Source organism: Suricata suricatta, chromosome 15 (genome assembly GCF_006229205.1).
Source record: "Suricata suricatta isolate VVHF042 chromosome 15, meerkat_22Aug2017_6uvM2_HiC, whole genome shotgun sequence".
Classification (NCBI taxonomy): domain Eukaryota; kingdom Metazoa; phylum Chordata; class Mammalia; order Carnivora; family Herpestidae; genus Suricata; species Suricata suricatta.
Genome location: NC_043714.1, coordinates 64,879,419 through 64,903,853, shown reverse-complemented (window position 1 = coordinate 64,903,853; position 24,435 = coordinate 64,879,419). Strand labels below are relative to the sequence as shown.

Here is a 24,435-nt window from a genome sequence, read left to right as displayed (position 1 = left end):
CAAGATGTTAATAATAGAGGAAACTGGGGACTGTAGAGGAAAGGGATTATGGGAACTGTAATTTCAGCTCAGTGTTCCCATAAATCTAAAACTGCTCTAAAAAGTTGACTAATTTTTAAAAATCTGCATCCTAACTGGTCACTCAATATATAAAATATAAGAACAGGCAGGTCCTGGCTGAAGTAGGAGTGCAATTCTGCCTACTTTCTACCCACAAGCACATCTCGGATCTTACTCACCCCCTTGCGGGTCACCATTTACCTACGGAAAAATCCCCATTGGACTAGGCGGCTACATGACCTCTTCCCCAGCTTTGCCAACCCCCCAGCCGCCATCCCCATCTCCAGCACCACAAGCATGCCAGAAATAGTCTGAACTGGCTCCTTGCTGCGTAGCCCAATCCTGAAACCCAACTCGGGTCCACAGTGCCATTTTAGAAAGGCACATGGCTCTCCTTGTGGCTCCTCATGGACCATAGCACAATTTGCCTGATTGAAACTTCATTGTTCTCATGTTGGCTTTTCCGTTGCATCGGCTGAGAAATCCCAGTTTGGGCACAGCCATCTCCCTGAGAGAGAGGTCTCTCCAGGACCCGTGGGTATGGGAGATCATGGAGGAGTGATGTGAGAGGAGCCGTGGATCATCGACCGGGTACATGTGAAGCCAGCCTGTTGTCACGCTCCAAAGTCACAGCTGCGACTCCCCAGCAGTGCTACTTACAAACACACCCAAACTGTCAACGGAGAGTCTTGATCCAAACTCAACAACCCCTTGAAGGCAAACCAGAACCTGCTAACTAGACGTGGTGACCCCACAATTACTGGCAAAGGTTTGCTGGGCAGAAGGGGAGGCTGTGACACGCCGCAGGGCACCAAGACCGTTAGGGGCCGGTGCCACCGATTAATGGAGTGCTTCTGAGGAGGGGTTGTGTTTGGGGGAGTTTCTGAAATGCCAGCTGAGGCCCCCGGGAACGGGAGGGCAGGCTGGCTCACCCCGTCCTGCAGCAGGGCAGCAAGTGACACACATCTTTATGGCTACCCAGCGGAGCCTGCCACAAAGCCTTTCAGGAATCTCCGCCATTTGTGGAAACTGGAGCGCATTCCCCAAAGGCCAGCATTCCTAAACTCTGCGCCCTCAGTGGTCGCTTCTCTTTACTGTCCCTCACTCCAATTAAAAAGGGAAGGGGGGCCCTTCCACTCCCCTCCTGCCAGGGCCTCTCCTGACACTAATCTGGAAAGTCTCCGCGCGCCCCCCCCCCCCCCCCCCCCCCCCCCCCCCCCCCCCCCGTCAGCAGCCATGCAAAGCAGACGCAATCCCAGAAGTTTTCATGCTCATATACTCACGGATCATGATTCAGAACACCATTAGCATACTCTTGAATTCCTAACGGGATTGGAGAGGGGAAAAAATAGTTCCTCACTGATAGGACCAATTGGCAAACTAAGGACTCAGGTCTTTTCTTCTTTTTCTCTTCTGTGTTCTATTATCCCAAGACAACGTCCAGGGCAGGTGAGTGGCAAGACCAAGTGATTGCTATTGTATATTTGCCACAGAGAACAGCCAGTTAGAAACCTTCCCCCTGGGGCCAGCAGTGGGTGTTAGTCTGCATTTTTTCAAAGAAAACACGGGACATGTGTAGATTGGTTTAGTGTCTTGGAAAATGATAGAAACCGCATTTATTAAAACCAGTCCTCGCTCCAGACCAACAAAACAAACAAAAAATATCCACAAAAGAGTCCGTGAGATTTTCTGTTCAAACGGCCTCTGAAAGTGTCTGCGCACCTACAGTTGTCGTTTCTGGGCAGTGGGTCTCCATCATTCCAGAAGAGACACCGCTTTGTTCCTAGGGTCGCGTCTCCGAAATTGATCTATCGGCAACCCGTCCAAACCTGCTGTTCTAGTGGGAACTGCCAGGAACAGCACCCTTATTTCTTCGCTGCAGGAAGGGCCTTTCACCAAAAGTAGGTCAACGGGAGTTCCTCCCAGCGGCACTCAGCATGGCACTGAAGGGGGAAAGTCCCTCCTCCCTTTGCTGGGAAATTGGGAAAAGGGACTCGTAGAGCTGAGGTCAGGTGTGGCCCCAGGCTCAGGGGAAGGCTTTTGTCCAAAGGAATGAAGAAGACATGTAGAGACAAGCAAAGACAAGACGTGATCGGGAGAACCCTGTGGGTCTCCGAGTCCTTGGCTTAAGGTGCCTGTGGGAGACTTAAATCTTGTCTTCTCCTATGCACAACCTGCACAGTCCCCTCCCACGCGGACTCACGTCTTGGCCATTCGACTTGCTGAGGCTGGTAGGACACCAGCAAGTGCACAATAGAGGCTTGGAAGGCACTTCCATGTTGGGACCTATTCTCTCCCTTGCTGCTTTTAGAACTTAGCATGTGGCAAAGCCCAGCCTACTGGGTACAAGTGGCTCAGCCAATAGACAGCACCACTTGCTGGACATAAAAGGGAGACCATCACGGATCACCTGGCCCCAGTTTTGTCACACGAGGTATACCAGGGATCAGCAGAAGAAGCATAACGTTGAGCCCAGACCAAAATGATGGGACAGAGTTGTGAGCAAATGAAAGGGGGGTTGTTTATTTCTCCCTGTTTTAGAGTGGTGTGCTGCTCAACGGTTCATAACCTGTGCCTCTCTGGGACGAGAAACCATGTGAAGATCCCAGGTGTCTCAAAGCTCACAGCCATGCCAGCCATCTGGCTAAGGTCACAGATGTCACACTAAGCCTAGCTGACACCACATGGAGCACAGGTGAGTCTCCCAGCTGAGTTGCCAACCTACAGATTCATAAACAAACAGATGCTTATTTAAACTTAAACTTTAACAGTCATCAAATTTTGGCGTGGCTTGTTATTCAGCAAAAGCTAACTCCTAATAACTTGTTTGCAGCTGCCCATTCTTGCCTTTCTCCTAAAGCTACTGCCTTCCCCACTTTGCCCAAATCTGCTGTGCAAGACTGTTCAGTGCCTTCCTCATATTCCATCACTCCTCCTCCCTTGTCTGAAAAATTGATATTGCATAGGGGAGGCAATGTATGGCCTCTAAATACTGTTTCCCTGGCAGTGGTTATGTAATACAGTTGAAACCTTCAAGAGGGATATGCCAGTTGAGGAGGTAGACATATCCCTTCCACTTTCTGTCTTCCTTACTGGAATATAGATGTGATGACTGGAGCCACAGCAGCTCTTTTAAGACCAAACAAACAAAAAAAAAGGATCACCAAGATACCAGACCTGATATTGTTGAGTTGCTAAAGCAATGCCAGTGACCATCTAGCCTCCAGAATTGTTGCTGTACCAGAAAAGCACTGGTTTCAAGACACTGTTTAAAGTGAGCTGCTGTTTCACACAGTCAGATCCGATTGTAAGATATAGAAGTTAGATTTCTGTCCCTTGTGACCTGAAGAGTCCTGATCAGTGAACTGGTACCATAACGTAGTTACTCCCTCTTCTCTCCGGCTCATGTACTAACACAGCCATTTCCCTCTTTCACCTTAAAACAGACAAGATAGGTAAATATTTTCAGAAAGTACTTCATTAAAACCCAAAGAAAAACACAAATAATTACAAGAAATATAAACAGCATGAACTTGCCTTGTTCCGATCACATTTGATCCTCAACTCACCAGTGAAGCTTTAGGAGCCCCCTCCTCTAGTCTCTTTAGATCAGTGGATCTCAGAGAGGAGTCTGCACACCGGAAGCGTCAGCCTCACGTGAGAGCTTGTTAGAGACGCAGACCCCCAGGTCCTACCCCAAACCTGCTGAACCCAAAGCTCCGGGGCTGGGGCTGGCAACAAGGGTTTGAACAACCCCTACAGGTGACTGTGATGTAGCCAGACCTTATGATAAAATGTTTGCCAGCATAATAAGACAAGAGCCTGAGTTCCTTTTCTCTTCCTTCTTTTGAAATTTATTTTAATGCTTATTTACTTTTTTGAGAGAGAGAGAGAAAGAGAGAAATGGAGCACGGGATGGGGAGGGGCAGAGAGAGAGGGAGACAGAATCCAAAGCAGGGTCCAGGCTCTGAGCTGTCAGCACAGAGCCTAATGTGGGCCCTGAACCCATGCAAGATCATGACCTGAACCCAAGTCAGATGCTCAACTGACTGAGCCACCCAGCACCCCGCCCCCCACCCTGAACTCCTTTTCTTTAGACTGTACTGGGTAAAGCCTAGGGTTTGGAATCAAAGAGAATCTAGTGTCATATTGTGACTCTTCCATAATAGCTGTGACATCTGGGGCCAGTTGATTCACCCCTGACTTCTCCTGGTTTTAAGGTCATTCACAGGTAAAATGGATTGTTAGGATTGTTTAAGACCTGCACAATGCCTACCCACCATCCCGCCCAGGGCAGGAATTAAAGAAAGTCAGCTAACTCTGCCTTTGAAGTCTGCATCTCAGTTCTGTGGCCACAGGTCAGTCCAGCGACAAAGGTTTGGTATATGCAGCTGAATTACTTTCAGAACTAAAAAAGAAGTTCCTTAAGTCCCGTTCAAATCTCCTGAAATGCCTAAATACTCCCCTTTCAGCCAAGTGCCAAGACACCCATTTGCTGATTACCAGCACTCATTATGCCCCCGTGGCCAGGCCTCTCCTGGCTGAGGTTGGAGGAACAGCCCCGCCTCTAGGGCATTTCCATCCTCCTCACCTCCAGGGCCCTTCCTTTAGGCAACTTCTTTCTGAGGAGCCCTAACCGGCCTTTCCCTATATCACAAATATTTTGAGAGTTAATCACATTCAGAAACAATCATCTGCTCAGAGGAACCAATTCAGAAACAGCCGAGTGTAAGACAGACACTAGACCATAGACTTTTTTTAAATTAATTTCTTCTTTAAGTTTACTGTTTTAAATAAGGAATCCATATCCATGATGAAAAGATTCGAAAAATATAAAACAGGATGTTACGCAAAACTATTCTCTTTCTTACCTCTGGCACTCAGATCCCTACCCAGAGGCAATTATGCTTACTGGCTTTGTGGATGAACTTTCAGAATAGTCTACATATGGAAAAATCATGGGGGAAAAAACCAATAGGTATAGTGATATGTGTGTGTGTGTGTGTGTGTGTGTGCATATATACATATGTATGTGTACACATACACATTACTCTCTGTTTTCCAGAAAAAGTAATGTATGATACACAGTGTCTGCACCAAGAATATGGAAAGTTTGGGCAAAGGAAGACTAATTAGTAGGAGACCTTCCTAATCTTCACAGTCCTGTCTGGGGAAGCCAGAGAATGTGGATGATATCATCTGCAACATAAAAGAATCTTCTTCTTGGGGCGCCTGGGTGGCTCAGTCGGTTAAGCGTCCAGCTTCGGCTCAGGTCATGGTCTCACGGTTTGTGGGTTCGAGCCTCGTGTGGGGCTCTGTGCTGACAGCTCAGAGCCTGGAGCTGCTTCATCTGTCTTCCTCCCCCTCTGCCCCACCCCCCACCACTCACACTCTGACTCTCAAAAATAAACGTTAAAAGAATAAAAATAAATAAAAAGAAGCAGGAGTGGAAGGGGTGGCAGAGACAGCCAACTAGTTCCTGGAGCCCAGTGAAGCTTCCTTCCATGGAGCTGTGATGAGCACCTAGGAACATAGGACTTACCTGCTGTTGACGGTACTCCGGGCAGACCCAAGGTGTAGGTGACTGCCGGACCAAGGCCAAGCTCAAGGTGAAACAGGCACACACATTTCCAGGCATGTACTCCTCAATCATGCCCACGGATCCCACGGAGCTACTACTCGATGCCACCCCAGCACTGTGACCACTTCCATTTCTGGGCTTCCAGATGCATAGGAACACAAGAGTCTCCCTCCTCTGCACCCAGGCCTGTCCTTCCATCTTTTATACTCAGGCCCCCACATGACCGCTAGATGAAGGCTCCAGAGAAATAGTCTCTGAGGATGATTTGTCAAGCACGGGATGCGGCAGCAGGGCAGGGAATCTTTCCTGACTTCTGCAGATAGGGGCTTACATCACAGCATGAAATTTGTTTACCCTTATCTAAGCACACAAGAACAAATTATCTCACCCTCCTTATAAATCCAGCAGCCCTGCATCTGTCTGGAGGTTTCCATGTAAATCTCCAGCAAACTCTACTTGGCTGACTGTTCCCTTTGTCTGCTGCCTTTTCCCGGCTCCGGCTCCCAGAAACGGTGGTCTCACCAGCGGACACACTGGTTTTCATCTGGAGAGATAACAGAAGAAAAGAAGGCAATTCAGCTGTGACTCTGAAACCCCACAGGAAGCCCACCTCCCAGAGCGGCTCCATGAGCCAGAGAGTTGCACCAAGCCAGTGAGATCTGCCCGCAGCATCCTGGGAAGCCAGAATTTCCCAGTTTGCGGGGCCCCTTGTGGTCTTGCTTGTCCAGGACCGGGGTTAGTATGAACGATGGTCCTGAGTGAGTGGGGTGAAGAACCTGTCCCAATGGGTTTTAAATGACCTCAGCGGTCATGTAAATAACGTCGATCAAACCGGGGAAGAAGAACCCTCCATACAGCGAAAAGATAGTGTGACTGCTGTTGGGGTTTTGGGATGACGGTGGGGTTCGGAGGCGACGGGCAGGAAAGAATTCTTGAAGGCATCTTTGGGGCAAAAGGTGGTTTTATTAAAGCAGGGGGAGAGGACCGTGGACAGAAAGAGCTGCACAGGGGCTGTGAGGAGGGGTGATTATATACCTTCAGGTTAGGAGCGGGTGGGGACAGCGTAAGTCTCTAAGGAATTTTGGAAGCAAGATTTCCAGGACCTTGGGGGGCTTAGCTGTTGTTAGGAAAATGTCATTTTTTACCGTTTAGTAAAACCTCAGTCGTGAAACCTTCCAGTTGTATATCGGGGCCCCATGCTGGGTTGGAGGGTAACTTGGGAGTCAAAGATAAAGGAGGCTGGCAAAGGAATTTTTATGTGTTTAAGCAGACTCCCAGGATCCTGGAGGTCAGGACAATGTTAATCCAAGTCCCTTTTGCCCCCAGCAAAGTGTCATCATCAAGTCAGCTGAGCTCCTAGAGGGAGATCACTCTGCTGGTGTCAAGGACTTGTCTATGGACTGTGGGCTGTAAGGGAATTTAATTTTCCATTTGCCTGTTTCCCACATTGCCATGGCAAGCACTTAAACCCACTTACATCTTGATGAGGGTGATATTAGGGAAACGGAGTCTATAGGTTTCTGGAATTTAGGCTAGGGCTAAGACTGCCTTTTGCTTGCAGTTTACTAAGTTATCCGTAAACCGAAGGAGACTTGCTGTCAGTTTAACCCTTTATTTTCTGTTCTTTCCTTTGTTCTTAGGCATCCAGGAGCCCCGGAGGAATATCACATGTATTTCACCCTCGGGGGGTGGGGGGCCAGTGCTAGCTTGAGCTTTGCCCTCTGCTTTGCCCTCTGCTTCCTTATCAACCGTCAAAGCAAACCTCCTCAGCCTGGATGCATAGGCCTCAAAGACAATAGGCTGGCTTAGAAAAAAAAAAATTTTTTTAATCATTAACAATAACAATAGCTCCAGAGCCATTACCTAACAATGCAGAGTTCCAAAGGGCTTAGCTCATCTGGCTTTAACCCTCCAGGTGTATTACCTGGCAGTGTTCACAGGAGCCCAGAGAGGGGTGCCCTGTGAAAACCATTCAAGCACAGAAAGGTAAAGTGAGTTGCCTAGGGTCACACAGAAGAGATAAGAGCTCAGTTAAAGCCGGTGGTCAGACTTCAGAGCCTATGTTCTAAGATAGTGCTTCCTAAGGGCCATCTTGCACAAGAATCACCTGGTGACCTTGCTAAGCTGCAGGTTTCGATTCAGTAGGTTGACTACCAAGTGGGGGCCTGGGGGCCTGAGATCCTCCATTTCCAACAAGCTCAGCTCCCAGGTGAGGACCACGCCTCCAGGTTCAAGACCACACACTGGGAGGAGGGGCAGTCTGACCAGCACTGATGAGAGGGCACAGACACTGGGGGCAAAGCACAAGCTGACAACCCCGTCCACTGGCCCCCCACCCAGGTGTGGTATCTGTGCTGTTCCTCAGGCACTCCTGCTGCCCTCCAACAAAGGAAAGGAAAAAAAGAAAAAAAAAAAAAGTGAGTAACTGATAGAGCTCACAGTCTTGCAAGACAGGAGTGCCCATCAGTTTACAAATCTCTTAGTAAATCACAAGAAAAGGACAATCTTATCAATACCTTATCTCTAGAAACCCATAGACTCAGTTTCTGGAGCCCAAACATCATCCTCCCCTCCAGAGGGATGGGGGAAACAAAGGCAAGAAGGAAATGGCAGGTAAAATTAAACTTCCTATAACCTGCAACCCACTGACAAATACTTGAGGCAAATACAGAATAGAACATTTCTCCAGGAACTCCCTACCATCATAATGTTAAGGCCTTACTAGGGGAAAACAACCTTAGCTTGCAAGAGCTAGGCCTGGGAGTCTTCTTTAGCATAAGAAAGTCCTTCCAGGGCCCTCCCTTCTGACTTTACCTCCCCCCAGCTCCATAGTATATAATCAGTGCAGGTCTTTCTGCCCGCAGGTCCTGTCTCTGTGCTCTAATAAAATCACCTGTTTTGCACAAAGACGTCTCAACAATTCTTCCTCGGCCATCAGCTCTGGACCCCCATCACTCCGAAACCCCATCAGCACTCTACAGGGGAATGGAAGCCCCTCTGTGGATCCACGAGAGATTCCCTGTCCTCAGAGAAAGAACAAAAACTGGAAGTTACTATAAATTACTGGAAATTCTGTAACCATTTGACAATAACTGCATATCTGTTAATCTAATAACAATCATATTTTAAAAATTAGGGCTTTTACTCATGGTATTATTTTTACTTCATTCATCTAGTCATTGATATCTAGTCTATGATATCTATTTTGCAAAGGTACCGTGCACAAAAAGAAATTATAAACACAAGCAAGCAAACAAAACAAACAGCCTGGTCCTTCCCCACAGATAATGTGAAAATCCCTTATTGGAATTACTGAACTGTACTGACTCCCCAGGCTTTGGTAGGTCTAGGACCACAGGGTAAATGTCTGTCTTCCCAACCTCAAGTTTGCTTCCCATTGGTTCCATGTTCTTGTGGTTTTGGAGCAGTTCTGGCATATCTAGCCTCTCATGCAGAGGAAAACTGCCATCCATAAATAAAACCCCTCAAGTATTGTGAATTCTGTTTTGTCTCTTCCTACTAGTTTTAGAACATATGCCCAGTCACTCAACCTCTCTGAGGCACCTTTTCTTCATCTGTAGAATAAGGCCCACCTGCCGTGTGGCAACATGGGGTGAAATGCTGTAAAGCATGCACAGGGCTTAGCACACACCTGGACCTACCATTACCAATCAATAAAAAGCAGATACAATTATTATTGGGGGGGACTGGAAGAAATAAATTCATAGCGGGTATTCAGTGACTCAACCAGCATTTTTGAGAAAAATACACTCTGCTAGGCACTGGGAAGGCAAGATGCAGTGTTTCTCTCACTAAAATTAAATTAAGTTCTTTTCAACTTAGGATAGCTAGCGCCCGATTTCTCACAAAAGTCTACAACTTCAGTGAGATTTTCATCCTAACCACGAGGCAAGAATAGTGCCCCGAGGCACTGCAAGATGTGCGATCATCAAGCAAAAAATGTAATTATTTTTATTCTACTCCAGAAACGCAGGCAGGTAGGTGAACTAACACAGTTTAGAAAGAATTTCAATAACAAGGAAGGAAACAAGGCAGATTTTATTTAACCTTCAGTTAAGCAGAAATCCAGCTAACTAGAGATGGTCAAGGTGGAGTGCTACCAGTTAAAGGCTGTCACATTCTGCCAGTAACTATTTTACATAATGACCCAGGAGGATGGAGCCCCTGGGGCGTGTGGACAATGGACGGAAAGGGGCTGAGTGAGGTCCTGGATGTTGATCTAGTCCTGGACTCTTTGGGCAGGAATGTGTGTAAATCTCGAGGTGAGGGAAATCTGCCTGGTGGGAATGGGAACCTTTTCTACCAAAATGGAGGACTTCTTCATGCTCAGGTCTGGCGCTGTGTCGAAATGCCTACAGGGGTGTAGCGATTCGGTACAGCACACTGAAACCCAATTTATTTATCATGGTTGGCATGTCCCCGGAGCTCTAATGACTCAGACCCTCCCACAGTGATACATTCATTTGTCAAATTAGTCAGGGTCTCCAGGTCGTTTCTTTTTCCATCTCCCTGGTCTATCCTGATAGAGAAAGTTCAGGTTCCTTTTCACAACGGGGCCATCTTCTACCAGACTGTTACCGGAATCAGCATGGGTGTGCCAAGTCCTAAGAAACCAGTCTGAAAACCTTGAGCTAGCCGCTCTGGGTAAAGCATGCCCCACGTAGAAGAGGAGGAAGAGGAGAAAGAAACAGTGAATGGCTGCATTTTGCCTTACCAAGACGCTCCTTCCTATCATCATTCCATCAGTGGGACAAATAAGTGGTTGGGGCACCGGGGTCCCCTGTCCAGTGAGGCTTGCATTCAGACCTGTCTCCTTCTATATTCTGTTTGTTGGGTGCTTTGCCAACTCTGATAAAGATGGGTCACTTTAAAAAAAAATTTTTTTTAACATGTATTTATTTTTGAGAGACAGACAGAGACAGCATGAGCAGGGGAAGGGGCAGAGAGAGGGGGAGACACAGAATCTGAAGCAGGCTCCAGGCTCTGAGCTGTCAGCACAGAGCCCATAGGGCTTGAATCCACAAACTGTGAGATCATGACCTGAGCCAAAGCCTGACGCTTAACCGATTGAGCCACCCAGGTGCCCCAGGTCACTTTAAGTGGTTCCCTTTCTGCAGCTATAAAATGGGTATGAGCATCATAATAGAACCTGCCCTTTGAGGTTGTGAGAAGGGTTAACCAGATAATGATTACAAAATTAGTACAGCACCTGGCACAGAAGGAATTCTCCTGCCATCTCAGAGATTGGACCTCATCTTTTTGCCAGTTCATAGTGAAAAGTAGCATAATACGCTACCCCAAAAAGATGTCACTTTGGCGCAAGGATTAATTTGAGTTGGAGGCAACTGAGGAGAAGCACATATAAGAAAAGTTCTCTACCCTTCACCTCACCGCTTGAAAGCAGAAATAAATTCCCCTCGTTAAGGTGCCCCTCTCCCCACTTCCTGTGCCACTGGAGATAAGAAATTAGAAAATTTCCATTAGTTCACCATTAGTTTACCCATATATTTGCCTCCCCACTATTTGCTTTCCCTAGAAGCTCAAAGTCCTTTTTCTTCGTCATGTCACTTCTCTCCAAAATTACCGTACTTTGCTAAGAGGTTATATAAGCCCAAGTTCCAACCACCCTTTGATCTACTCATCACAGAACGCTCCTGTGTATATGCGTGAAGCACACGTTAATAAGCTTTTATTTGTTTTTCTCTTGTTAATCTGTCATTTGCCAGTCTAATTGCAGGACCCCAGCCAATGAACCTAAGACAGAGCAAAATTAGTTGCTTCCTCACCTACAATAGCTATGTACGGAGTGATTATAGCTCCTCCAATTTGCAAAAGTGAGGTAAACATTCCAATAGGAGCTTATATAACTTACTCTTTGGGTCCAGTCTCCAAACATCCTTTGTCTGGCATCCCCGACTGCTTTTAAGACTCTTAAGACAAAGGCTTAATTCTACGCATTCATTAATCCATTACTTAAAAAAAACGTTTACTGAATATCTCCTGAGCTGTTCAGTAGATGCTAGTGCGGTGATGAGGCCATGAGCAAGCAGAGGGCAAGGATTAGGTTTTGGTCTCTTTGCATAGGAAGGGAGAATGATGGATGGCACAAAGTAGGCATTCAATATGGATTCCTGGAACGTGCTGCCAGGCATGGCGGCCGACTGTCACATGCAGTGGTGTGCATTCAGCCCCGGCCATAGGGCCCAGGGCAGGGCTGGCCTGCAGGCGGGTCCTCACTATGTAGAGGAAAAACTCCATCCCAGTTTAGTCTGAGCACTCAGCCACTAAACTGGCAGTCACCTCCCCCACCCCCAATGCCATGAACATTAGCAAAATCCTTTCTTGATATTTGTTCTCCTTAATTGGTCCTTATTGTATTACTTTCTTTTTTTTCTTTTCTGTTTCTCCCCCTCCCTTGACCCATTTTACACCTTGCGCTTCTTCTGGTTCCACTTCACATCTGGCTTTTACGACTGAGCACACACTTGAAACTCAAAATCCCTTTTTTGGAAGAAATGCTTCTTCTGAGCCACGCCAAATGAGAATATCAGGCTAATCCAAAGAAGGGTGTGTTTACACAGCACATATTTTAAAGCATCTATTGTGTGTAGGACACAATACTGGGCACCAAGGGTTCAATAGTGACACATCAGTCTAGGTTCCTTGAGACACACACAGGAAATGATGAAATAAGCAAATATAATCACTACTGCAATAAGTGTTCTGTTGGAAACAAACAAGCTGAGGAAGGTGAGGTGTGTAATAAGCTAGTTAGCAAAACCTCCTCTAAGGACTTGATTTTCACCGGAGGCATAAAGATGACAAAGGACTTAGCTTTGTGAAGAGTGGAATTCTAGAACATTCCAGGCCCAGAGAATGGACATGTCAAGGCCTGAGGTAATCAAAAATTTGGCATGGACTGGAAACCAAGGACTGATGTGGCTGGGACCTATGTAGTGGGCAACTGGACAACTGGGAAGACATGATTCCAGAAGGGTGATGAAGAGTCAGATTCATGACTGAAAGCAAACGTCACAGATGAGGGCTTTTGCACCCATGGACGGGACCAGGGGGAATGTGGAATATGAAGTCAAAGGAACTCTGCCATATTGGTTACTATCTGGGCCTGTTGGGTTGTAGCTCGAGGTTACCTCTACTCTGTGGTACTGTTTTGTGTCTGAGTCTTGACTCTGCAATGACTGCAGATCACTAGCTGTGTGGCCATGGGCAAGATCCTTGAGGATAATGATAATAATGCCTACCTCCCAGGTGAGGGTCTTAGAATTGGTGCTATTTGTAGTAAGCATCTCACAGATGTTAGCAGCTACTATCTTATTTATTTGTTTGTTATTATCACCTTCATGAATTCTCCATCATTTGACGTGTATGTAATCATCAAGCTCAAAGGCTCAGAAACCCAACTCTGAAAACCCATGGAATGTGGAGGGAATTGGCCCACAGAGTTGGAGGCACAAAGCCAGCCCCTCACCTCTCAGCTTACTGATTGATAAAAAGAAATATAATTATTAGGTCACTTTGTATTCGATGTAAGCAAATCTTTGATGAGTCCCCAAATGCCTCTCAGAAGGTTGCTTAGTTGGCAGCGCATAGCACATGCTCAGTAATATTAATGCTTGGTGTCCTGGCTCTGGAAAAGTATCTTCTGTTTAACCCAGGAGATCTAAGATATCACATTTTCAACACGCAGTCACTCGGAAAAAAAAAATAGTAAGATATTTTACTTTTTTTGTATCATGGTGTACAGTTGGTGTGCCTTTTACATTTACAGCCCATTTCAATTCAGACCGGTTACGCTTCAGGTGCTTGATAGCCACGCAGGACTAGTGCCTGTCATGTTGAACAGGACAGAGTTGAAGTTTCTTGGTGAATTTAGCTGTGTTACCTGGGCTCAACTTTTTTATTTTTTTTTACTTTTTTAAATGTTAATTTATTTTTGAGAGAGAGAGACAGAGTGCGAGTCAGGGAAAGGCAGAAAAAGAGAAGGAGATACAGAGTCAGAAGCAGGCTCCAGGTTCTAAGCCATCAGCACAGAGCCTGACATGGGGCTCGAACCCATGAACCACAAGATCATGATCTAAGCAGAAGTCAGCTGCTTAACCAACTGAGCCACTCAGGAACCCCATGGGCTCAACATCGTTTTTGTTTTTAATTTTTTTTAACATTTATTTTTGAAAGACAGAGAGAGAAGGTCATGAGCAGGGGAGGGGCAGAGAGAGAAGGACACACAGAATCGGAAACAGGCTCCAGGCTCTGAGCTGTCAGCACAGAGCCCGATGCGGGGCTCAAACTCACGAACCATGAGATCATGACCTAAGCCAAAGTCGGATCCTCTACCGACTGAGCCACCCAGGTGCCCCATCAACTTCTTAATCCTTCTGAAATTCAACTGTCTCGCAGAGTCCCTGCACACTATAGTGGCTTGGGGAAAGCAGACAAAATTGACCAACCAGATCTGTTGAGCCCTATACCCCAAACAATGGGTGGGTGGTCCCCCTAATCTGTCCTGCAGAAAGCCATGCTGAGCAAGTGCTGTCTTCCTCTCTTCTGTCATCTCTTCTTCATGTCTCTGGAAGCATGAAGAATGCCCAAGGAAAGAAAAGGGGGTTGGGTGTGCTGTGCTAAAGCTTTTCTCATTATTGACAGCCTGGTCTTCTCTCCAAATATCTCATCCTCCTCGTTTTGCACAAGAAGCGCAAAATAAGACTCTTAGAATTTAGACTTTTTTTGAAATCTCTACATTTGGATTTGCAGATATGCCAATATTTGAATTTATAGAGCTGTAATTTAAGCCAGTCTCTCCCCTGGAACCGCCTGGTGAAATGCATCTTTCATGAGGCTTCTGCAGGAGCCCAGCTACAAGCGCAGACTCCAGAGCACAAATCAAACTCTGCGGTTCAACATCAACAGGATGTTGTCAGGGGCCTCCCAAAACAGCAAGGATCTGGAAGGGACAGGCCTCAGTGTTTTCCCACTGGTGAGTCCTCTTCTAGAAAAAGGATTAAAAGCGTCCTCGCAATTTAGCCACAAGCTGAATACCTGGAGAGCTGATAGTTTGGGGTGGGCAGCTGCCCCAGAGCCCTTCTCTGGGTATCTCCTACTCACCCCTACCCACAGGGCAGAGGAGCTGTGGCCCAGCCTGCTGGAAAGAGCGTGCTCTGCTTATCTGGGGGTAGGGGAGAAGGAAAGCAAATAAAATATAGGAGGAGGCGAGGAAAAGGATGCCACTCGGTGGCCTCTGTGATTCCTTCCTTAATCTGAAGGTCAAGGAATAATTCAGTTAAAGTGCAAAACTCCTGCAGGTTTTAAAGCCCAAGACAGCCAACCTAGGAGAGCGAGGAGAGCAGCTCCCAGGGGAGACAGACCCAGCCCAGGCCTCCTGTGAAGCAGCCCATTAAAAAAAGAGAAAGAAAAAAGAATGAATACCAAAGCAGGTTAAGGTATGGGTTGTCTTTTTTATGCGCTGGCCCTGCTCCCTGCTCATGCAGTTGCTGCTGTGTGTGTAACCTCACTGGGAAATGGGGACCCACTGTGGGAATGAGCCTGGAATAAAACACCTGACTCACCTCGCTGCGGTCCCATCCCCACTCCTGCCGCCCCCCCCCCCGCCACTGCAACACCCCATGAAAGCCCTTGACCCCCATGGAGGGCAGCCAACTGTCCCAGGTTGCCTAGGACATGGGACTTGCAGTGCTAAAATCAGGATAGTCCCATACACCAGGACAAGGTGGTCACTCTATGGTCCAGAGGACATACCAGCTGCTCCCCCCGCCCCCAATGTCTGAATGAACATAGATGCTGGGGTTCCTAAGGCAGCTTGATGCAGCATGAAAAGTAGACTTGGAGCCAACCGGATTTGGATTTAAATCCAGCTTCTCTCACTTACAGTCAACAAGATTCACATCCCCAGGGCCTTGGAGTGCTTATCTGGGAAATGTAAAAAACAGGATTAGTCTGGTAATTTAGGAAGACCATTCCCACAACAAATGGTTATCCTTTTCCTCCCCATATTAAAGTCATCATCTGCCTCTTACATGATGTGTGCCTAATGCCTAGCATCTCCGCAAATCTTCAAGGGTTTATAGGCTACATCCACATAAACGGTCTCACTGGAGGATTCACAGGACAGGAGAAGCCTCAGCCCCATTTCAGAGACCGGGAAAGGAGGCCAAATAGAGAAGAGAGGCTCCAAGGTCATGTACCTGGCAAACAGGGCGCCAGCCCAGGTCACCCGTTTCCATTCTGCTACCGCTCACGTCTTATGGTCTCAACAGAGCCTCAGCGGTGGGTAACAGGTGCAGGTAAGTCTGAGAGTTTCCCCAAATAAGGAGGTGTGGAAGAACCTGTTTTCTGGCAAATTCACTCAGCCCTCTGCTGCCACTGTGAGCCTGGGGCCCAACCCTGGGGAATAGGCCGAGAGTTCCAATCTGCTTAATCAGATAATTCTGCCCTCGTGCTCTTGTTTTGGGAGCCGTTCAAACCACTACACCTGCAGAGTCTGCGCCCATGCCTTGTCAGGTGGGAGTGTCAGTTCTCGATGATTCCTGGCTGCTCTGGACGGGGATACTGTGAGAGTGACTAACTGACATTCAGCGCGGCTTGTTCTAATTGAGGGCCTCTTCCAAGAAGGTGTGTGGGGTGTGACACTTTGGGTCACTGCCGGGCTGGGGGGATGAAGCTATAGTGTGGCTGAGAATCCAAATCCAGTAAGATTTCTTCAGCGAGCGGCTGCTCTCTGGGAAGATGGCTTCATGGGGCTCTTCCTTTGCTTGCCAGGCTCCATTTGCACGGACTGCCTTCTCTCGCACAGCCTGGCCCCTCTCCTGGACCTGCTTCCCCTCGCATACTTTTCCAGTCCATTTTCCTAGGTAGCCAGAGTAAAGATCCTTAAACTTAAAGCCTCCCACCTCTCTGTACCTACCAACCCTGCCCCTTGCTCACTGCCTCCTTTCCTGTTCCTGAACATCCCCATTCCTTCCCACCTTGGCTAGGAACGTGGAGCCAAGGCCAGCTCAAGTTCCCCTTCCTAGGAGTCCATCTCTGACCATCTTATCCAAAGTAGGTCACCATCCCAACACCCTCTCCATAGCCACGTGGTTTCTTCGTGGTCCTTACCTTGCTCAGAAATTCTTATTCATTGACTAACTTGCCACCTGTATCCCTCTATCAGTGTATAAATGCCATCGGAGAAAGGACTTTGTCTACAGGATTTTAGCTCTGGTGCCCAGTAAAACCAGCGAAACTCAAGGATTTGTCAAATTTTAAAGTGGTTGTGAGCACAAGCTTTGAAGTCAAGGGGACCTGTGACTCTTCCCACTTGCCAGCTGGGAGAAGTCATCTAAACTTAATAATAGAAGCATTACCAAAACCCCAAAAAAACTAGAACTAAGTGGTAGTTGCCTTGGAGATGAGATGTAGTCTCCAGTTGGCCCCATCCTGTCCTACCCACCTGGTTCCTTGAATGGCCCCAGGAATCCCTGTGTTGGCCATCTCTGCCATTCAAGTTCTACACGATGCATTGTATCACTTCATTGTATATATAATTCAGCAGCTGGTTATATACCATCTAGTATTATTCTTTAACCCATGTATTTAAAGTATCTTGTCTAGAGAGAGCTTGATTCAAAACATACTTCTTGAAGACCTACTAGGTACCTACTTGTCTTATACACCACACATTCATTCTACAAGTTCAACAGGCCCCAAGTTAGGTTTTATAGATATTCATGTCCCCATGGAGCTCAGTGTGGAGGAGACAGAGAAATAAGTAGATTTCTTAGGACAGTATGACATGTTCTGAAGGAAGAGGAAGTAGAGGGTGCTGGTTAAGTTTCAAGGCATGTGGATATAAAACTGAGTGTCAAAGTATCTGCCATCAAGGGTGTTGGACTCATGGGGGTGACACAACTCTAGATTAATAATGACAATGACCAGTGAGCTCTTAATTCTATTATTTAAAAAATTTTTTACATTTATTTATTTTGAGAGACAGAGAGAGATAGAGCGTGAACAGGGGAGGGCCAGAGAGAGACACACAGAATCTGAAGCAGGCTCCAGGTTCCAAGCTGTCAGCACAGAGCCCAATGCAGGGCTCGAACACACAAATTGTGAGATCATGATCTGAGCCGAAGTCGGACATTCAACAGACTGAGCCACCCAGGTGCCTTTATTTTGAGAGAGAGAGAGAGACAGAGAGAAAGCAGGGGAGGAGCAGAGAGAGAGAGGGAGAGGGAGACACAGAATCTGAAGCAGGCTCCAGGCTCTAAACTGCCAGCACAGAGCCTGACATGGGGCTTGAACCCACAGATTGTGAGATCATGACCTGAGCCAAAGTCGGACGCTTAACCTACTGAGCCACCCAGGCACCTCTAGCTCTAGCTCTTTGTTGCTATCATGGAATGTGGGCTTGATGGGCTTTTTCAGGTGAAGTTGGAAATCTAAACATGAGATTCCCCATGTGTCCAGATTGCTGACAGCTACTTTAAATTATTTAAATGATTACTGGAGATGAGCAAGTGTGTTTGGGAGCCCTATATAACCTCTGACCAAGATGATCAGATGGACTTTAGGCCCCTAAATAGGAATTCACAGAAGAAGCCATGCAGAAGGCAGTGATGGCCAAGAACTCCACCAAAGCATCCATTAAGCGTTTATTGAACACTACTAAGTACCAAGCATTGGGATATAAAAATGAGTCAGAAGAAAGTTTTCTCTGAGACTTTATAGTTGCTCAGTTGAAGAAACAACTGCTGAGCTGCTATCGCATACCTGAACAGAGCTCCTCAGGACAGGGGGACAGACATCCAGACAGCTAGGTGTGTTTCCTCATTATTAGATCTTTGTCCCCGTTTGCTGGCAGCAAACGGTCATACCACTGTGTCCTTCTGTGGATTTTCTCATCCCCAGCCAACCTACCCCGTAGCAGCTAAGGGCAAAGTGGCCTATCACTGCTGGTGCCTGTTGAACTTGTAGAATGAACGTGTGGTGTTTAAGACAAGTTTCCCAGTCTAATAGACACGGAATGACTCAACATTACCTCTATAAGCCTAACTCCTCCCTGTAAAATGGGTACCTACATGAGCTCACATGGTGGGGATACAAAGCTGTCAGGTAACAGCAGCACCTCCGAACGCGAGCCTGAGGCTGTTCAGAAAATATTTAAATGTAATCTTCACAGCAGGCACATAGAAGTCTCTTTTTGGTCTAACTTATACTGTGATTTTTAGACTTGCTGAAGGACTAACTTCCATCACAGCCCCGCCAATATTGATTGTTTGGGCTCAGAAGGACCTAAGTAGATTGATTTTTTTTCTCTCTCAAACTAAAAAGGATCGCAGTAGTGTTAGTGTATGCCTGTTTCCACTGGTTGGTATGCACACTGAATAAACAATAGTGTTACCTGGAAAATTTTAGTTAAAAGAAACAGTGATGGAAAACAGAATAGAAGAGGTCTTAAGTTGCATTCTTAATTCCACCACCCATTAGGCTGGTGTTCCAGTGACTGCTAAAGCTTGCCTATTAACAATGTCCCACCCCCACTCTGATCTATTATTTTTTTTCAAAAGACAAAGAACACTTTGGTAACCTGCATCTTAGGAACAAAACCAAACCAAACACAAAAAGCACACATACACAAAGAAGCAAAAAGCAAAATCAACATGGAGGGAGGAGGTGTGCCCTTGTAGTGGAGGTTAATAGGCAATACTCCTCTCCTGCCACTTCCTTCTGTAAATCAGCAAGTGGGAAATACATCCAGGAGGGGCCTCTGCTAATCTGTTTTCAAAGTACAGACAACTACACAATTCCTGTGTCCCCCTACTCCCAAGAAAAACAAGGAGGGCTGAACGCTTTCTCACTACTGGATGACCTGGTAACATTCGAAACAAAGAGATTATAAATCAACTTTGTGCTAACTTCCAGGGACATCTAATAAATGGAGAGCAGGGCTTGAAAGCAAGCCAGCAACTTGGTCTTCGTTCTGTTTTATAATGTTTCCTTTCTGTGAACTTGTTTTTCCTACCCTAAAGTTTCACAGCACTTGTTCTAAGAACACCTCTAAACTGATCTGTTCTGGTAAACCGTTCTTTTCGGTGACCTCTGCCAAGAAATACATTCTAGGAAAGAAAAGAAAAGAAGCAAACGTCTGTTTACTACCTAATGACTATTCCTCCCTCTCCAGGTACTCTGGGAAAGAAGAGGGGAAGGGGAAACGCAACAAACACCAAACTCTTATTTTCTGTCTGCACTGGTAGGTGGCGTATGCCTTCCAAGTTCTTTTTAAAGCCGTCAGCTGGGTAAAATACGAACTGAGCAAGCGGCGAGGACCCCACAGCAAGCCCTTGCTCTAAGATGGCAAGTAGGAGTCTCAGTGGCCAGCGCAGACATCAGCGATCAGTGTCACCGGCCCGCCAGATCGCCGGTTGCTTACTTATCAGTTGGATTTAAACCCACTCCGACGCGGGGGCGTGGCCTGGGCGGAGTTCCGCAGCCCGGGTGGGCGGGGCGGGGGCGGGGATCCCGGAGGCTCAGCGCCGTGTGGGAAAGACCTGGGCTCCGGGAGCAAGCGACTGTCTCTTTAAATGCCAGGGGCTGCGCTCCCGCCCGGGGAGCCTGGAGCCGGATCTACAATCCCGTCCCTCCGGCTCCGGCGCTTGTTGCTTGCCGGTCCGAGCCGGGACTGCCGCCGCCGGGCAGCCTGGCTGCTTCCTTCTCCGCCTTCTCGCGTCCCACCTCCCCCGAGACCAGGCTGAGGGGGAACAGCAGCCCCAGCAGGAGGGAGGGGGTGCGGTGTAAACAGGCATTGCCCCCCACCTTCTTATCTTGGGGCGCTACGTAGCCGCGGGGGCAAGACATGCGTCGCTCCCCTCTGCCCAGCCTTGCTGCCACTCGCGCCCGGAGAGGAGGGATTGCGGATCCCGCACCTGCAAACTCACCCTAGAAGTCTCCAGGTGCGGCTGGGGGCGCGGGGGAGGGAGGGGTAAATTCCCCAAGGCCTCCACCTCTCTGCGGGTGAGTTTTCGCCGGTAACCCGAAGCCGTAGGGCCGGCTTGCGGGGGAGGGGCGGGCGAGACGGGTGGAGAGAGCGCCGCAGGTGAGCCAGGTAGGGTGGCTCACCTGCCCCGGCCGAGCTGCGGGGTCCTCGCCGGTTTCCCCGAGGGTGGAGGCTCGGGGGGCGTCTCAGGCGCTGAGTTATGGCCCTGGGGTGAAAGGAAGATGAAGAAAAGGGGGGTTTGGAGTAAAGTTTCTCTTCTTTACTCCCTCCTGCCTGGGCTCGGCAGGTAGGGCCCCGGCGGAAGCCGTTGGAGCTGCTGATGCAATGGGCTCTTGCCTGGGCGAGGTGAAGTGCTGGGGGCGGCGTAGAGCTAGAGTTGCCCGGCCTCCTGTGACCGCGACCCTAGAGGTGGAAGAAATGAGGGAAGGCTGGCCGCATCCGAGCCTCCCCGTAAAATGGCTCCAGCTGCTCGCCCCCCAGCCATTCTTCCTTTTCTTAAGAAGTCGGCCTTTTCACGGAGGGGCTCCCACATGGCTTCCTTGCTTTCCTCTTCCAACAGGTGGTCTCAGCCCCTGTCCGGGGACCTGTGCCAATGACCCTAGTGGTGGTTTCGCTTTCTCCCCTCGCGGCCGTGTGAACGTACATCCGCAGCGTGATGGGCAATCAGGTGGAGAAACTGACCCACCTAAGTTATAAGGAAGTTCCCACGGCCGACCCGACCGGCGTGGACCGGGACGACGGGCCTCGCATCGGGGTCTCCTACATTTTCTCCAACGACGACGAGGACGTGGAGCCACAGCCGCCGCCCCAGGGGCCGGATGGCGGCGGCGGTGAAGGCTTGCCCGACGGGGGCGACGGACCGCCACTGCCGCCGCCGCAGCCCTACGACCCGCGGCTGCATGAGGTCGAGTGTTCCGTGTTCTACCGCGACGAGTGCATCTACCAGAAGAGCTTCTCTCCGGGCTCCGCGGCTCTGAGCACCTACACGCCCGAGAACCTGCTCAACAAGTGCAGGCCGGGCGACCTGGTGGAGTTCGTGTCGCAGGCGCAGTACCCGCACTGGGCTGTATACGTGGGCAACTTCCAGGTGGTGCACTTGCACCGGCTGGAGGTGAGCAACAGCTTCCTGACCGACGCGAGCCAGGGCCGGCGCGGCCGCGTGGTGAACGACCTGTACCGCTACAAGCCGCTGAGCCCGGGCGCCGTGGTGCGCAATGCGCTGGCACACGTGGGCGCCAAGGAGCGCGAGCTGAGCTGGCGCAACTCGGAGAGCTTCGCTGCCTGGTGCCGCTACGGCAAGCGCGAGTTCAAGATCGGCGGCGAGCTGCGCATCGGCAAGCAGCCCTACCGGCTGCAGATTCAGCTCTCGGCGCAGCGCAGCCACACGCTCGAGTTCCAGAGCCTGGAGGACCTGATCATGGAGAAACGGCGCAACGACCAGATCGGGCGCGCGGCGGTGCTGCAGGAGCTCGCCATGCACCTGCACCCGGCGGAGCCGGACGTGGGCGACAGCGACGCGGCGCGGACTACGCCGCCTCCCGGGCGCCCCCCTGCGCCCGGCCCGGAGGACGAGGCCCTAGAGGCGGCGGTGCACTGAGGGGCGAGCCGAGTGCGGAGCCTTGAGGGAGAGTCGTTCGCAGCGGCCGCCACCCCCTCCCTCCTCTCACTCCCCCCTCCGGCACCTTCGGGGCCCCATCTGGGCTCCAGGGCCCCTTGGAAAAAGGAGAGTTGGCCAATTGCGCAGCCAGCTGTGGCTTGAGCTTTTATCTTGGACGGAGGAGGAAGAGGGAGCCGGTAGGAGGAGCACTTCGGCCGGGGGCACTTCCTGCCTCTCCTATGGATCATTCTTTCTGAGGTGGGCCAAAGGTGGACTTAACAGACACTTAATCCCTGCTGGACCTGGGTCCAAAATCTACCCTTATGCACTCGCACTCGGGGGTGGAGGAAAGTTCGGAGTACTAGTGCCTGCCATTGCCTCCTCCCCGCTTCCTCCCCTTCCCTAAGGGTGAGCGGTACTGCGGCCTAGGCGGCGGCAGCGCCCCGCCAACCCAGAGCCAGCTAGGAGAGCCACAGATCTGCTACCGCCACCCCCCAGGGGTGTATGTGGGATGTGGGAGGCGGGGGATTCCTGGGGTGTAAGGCCAGAGAGACCAGGCCCAGGTCTGGCGAGCTGCAGACCACAACTGGGCAGCCCCCTGTGAAGTGTAATAAATAGTTGGATAAACTTGGGCTACAACACAAAGACTTTGCTACCTCCCCCCTCCCACCCCCTGCCCGCAAGTAATTCATCATCTGGCCCTGGCTTCTAGCGGAGTCTCCTGCTCCCTCCCGCTCCAGTCACCACTGCCCAGGTTCCAAGTAAATCATTGTCATGGCCCAGCTAGGGGAAGGATTCAATTATGGTTCTGTTTTGCCGCCTTTGTTTTGCTATGGTTCTGTTTTGCAGCCTCGTCGTCGTTATCGAAGGAGGGAATAGCCCTTTGTGTCTCTGATCTAATTAAACCTGCTTGGCTGTGTTGGTCTGCAGGTCACACGGGGCCTTGGCTGGTGCCGCTCCATAAAGTATCCACTACAGAAAGGGCCAAATAATCTCCCACCCATCGCCCTAACCCCCTTCCTGAACAGTGGAAGGTAACCTTTTTTAAAATGTAAGGCTTTGGTGGTGGGCCTGTGATTGTTTTGTTTTGTTTTGTTTTGTTTTGTTTTTGCTTTTGCCTCCTCACTGTCCCATCCCCTTTACTTTCACTTTTATTCTAACCCTGGATAAAATCTTTGGCTTGAAGTCTGTTCACCGATAAGGTATTTATTTTGCTAGCCTCACCTGATGCAATGTAATTCAAGATGCACAGCCTTGTTCTATTGCAGTAGTATCTTTGATCCTTGGAGAACACCCCCTTAAGAGTGCTTTTGCAATTGAGAGGGATGACAGCCATTACAAATTAAATGCCACCGAATCTGGTGACAGTCCTAAGGCACAGGTTGGTGGTTGTGAGATCTGTCAGCCACAGGCTGGCCTATGCTGTTTGGATCTGTTGCTGATCCTGTTTGCTTTACTGCGAGCCTTCTAGAAAATTTTTACAACCCATGTCTTGTATTCCTGTGAGCTCTCACGGTGCATGGCCTTGATTTCACAGTGCTTCTCTGCTGCGGATTGGCGTTGCTAATCCTGTCTCAAAAGTTGAGCAAAGTTTTTCTTTCTCTTGGGAGTCCTTATAAATGACACTGAACAGGTCATTTTGTGAGTGAATTCTTACAGTTGGATTGGAATTCTGTGTGAATAGCCCATAGCGGTCCTTGGGTCTTCTCCCCAGGGATTTCTAACTCATGCAACAAGACTTGAAGGATATCCTGGTATACTTTTTTCAAACTTGGAAGTTGAGGCCGTAATTTTTAAAAGCCTAGACCGTTGTAGCACCTCAATATGAAGTCATTTAATTTCAGGGGCTTTAGCTACGTTCCCTTTTCTCCCAAGGATCACCAAACAGGTCCTGTTACTGCTTAAAGTTGAACCACACTCAGCCTAATCTGGAACTTGGGAGCGCTACTAGTCACCTTTGGAAATGTAGATCTAGTTTTCCACGTTTAATAACGTCACAGCTTCATGTCTACATTTTCTTGCTCATGGAGAAGCTGAGGGAGGTAAGAGACCTTTAGGAGAGCCTAACATAACCTAACAGATTTGGATTTTCTTTAATACTTAACACAGTAGTCGAAAGACCAATGTGCCGGTAGCAGAAGAAGAAAAGACCATCACTGCCTAGCT

At 48.9% G+C, this 24,435-nt stretch overlaps 1 protein-coding gene and 1 long non-coding RNA gene across 2 annotated transcripts; one reads left to right on the top strand and one right to left on the bottom strand.

Moving 5' to 3' along the window:
- Nucleotides 1-2,556: 2,556 nt before the first annotated feature.
- On the bottom strand, nucleotides 2,557-21,350 carry LOC115279049. Its single transcript, XR_003903171.1, has 5 exons — nucleotides 20,614-21,350; nucleotides 8,535-8,660; nucleotides 5,603-6,185; nucleotides 3,238-3,496; nucleotides 2,557-2,781 (listed from the first exon to the last, which is right to left on the bottom strand). It is a non-coding gene; the product is annotated as an uncharacterized LOC115279049 (long non-coding RNA).
- On the top strand, nucleotides 20,220-23,459 carry LRATD2 (LRAT domain containing 2). Its single transcript, XM_029923572.1, has 2 exons — nucleotides 20,220-20,628; nucleotides 21,232-23,459. The coding sequence occupies exon 2, from the start codon at nucleotides 21,328-21,330 to the stop codon at nucleotides 22,267-22,269; it is 942 nt and encodes a 313-aa protein (XP_029779432.1). The 5' UTR covers nucleotides 20,220-20,628; nucleotides 21,232-21,327; the 3' UTR covers nucleotides 22,270-23,459.
- The last annotated feature ends 976 nt before the right edge of the window (nucleotides 23,460-24,435 follow it).

Excerpts from the sequence above, each read along its gene's own strand:
- LRATD2 (XM_029923572.1), top strand. The coding sequence starts at position 21,328 with ATGGGCAATCAGGTGGAGAAACTGACCCACCTAAGTTATAAGGAAGTT.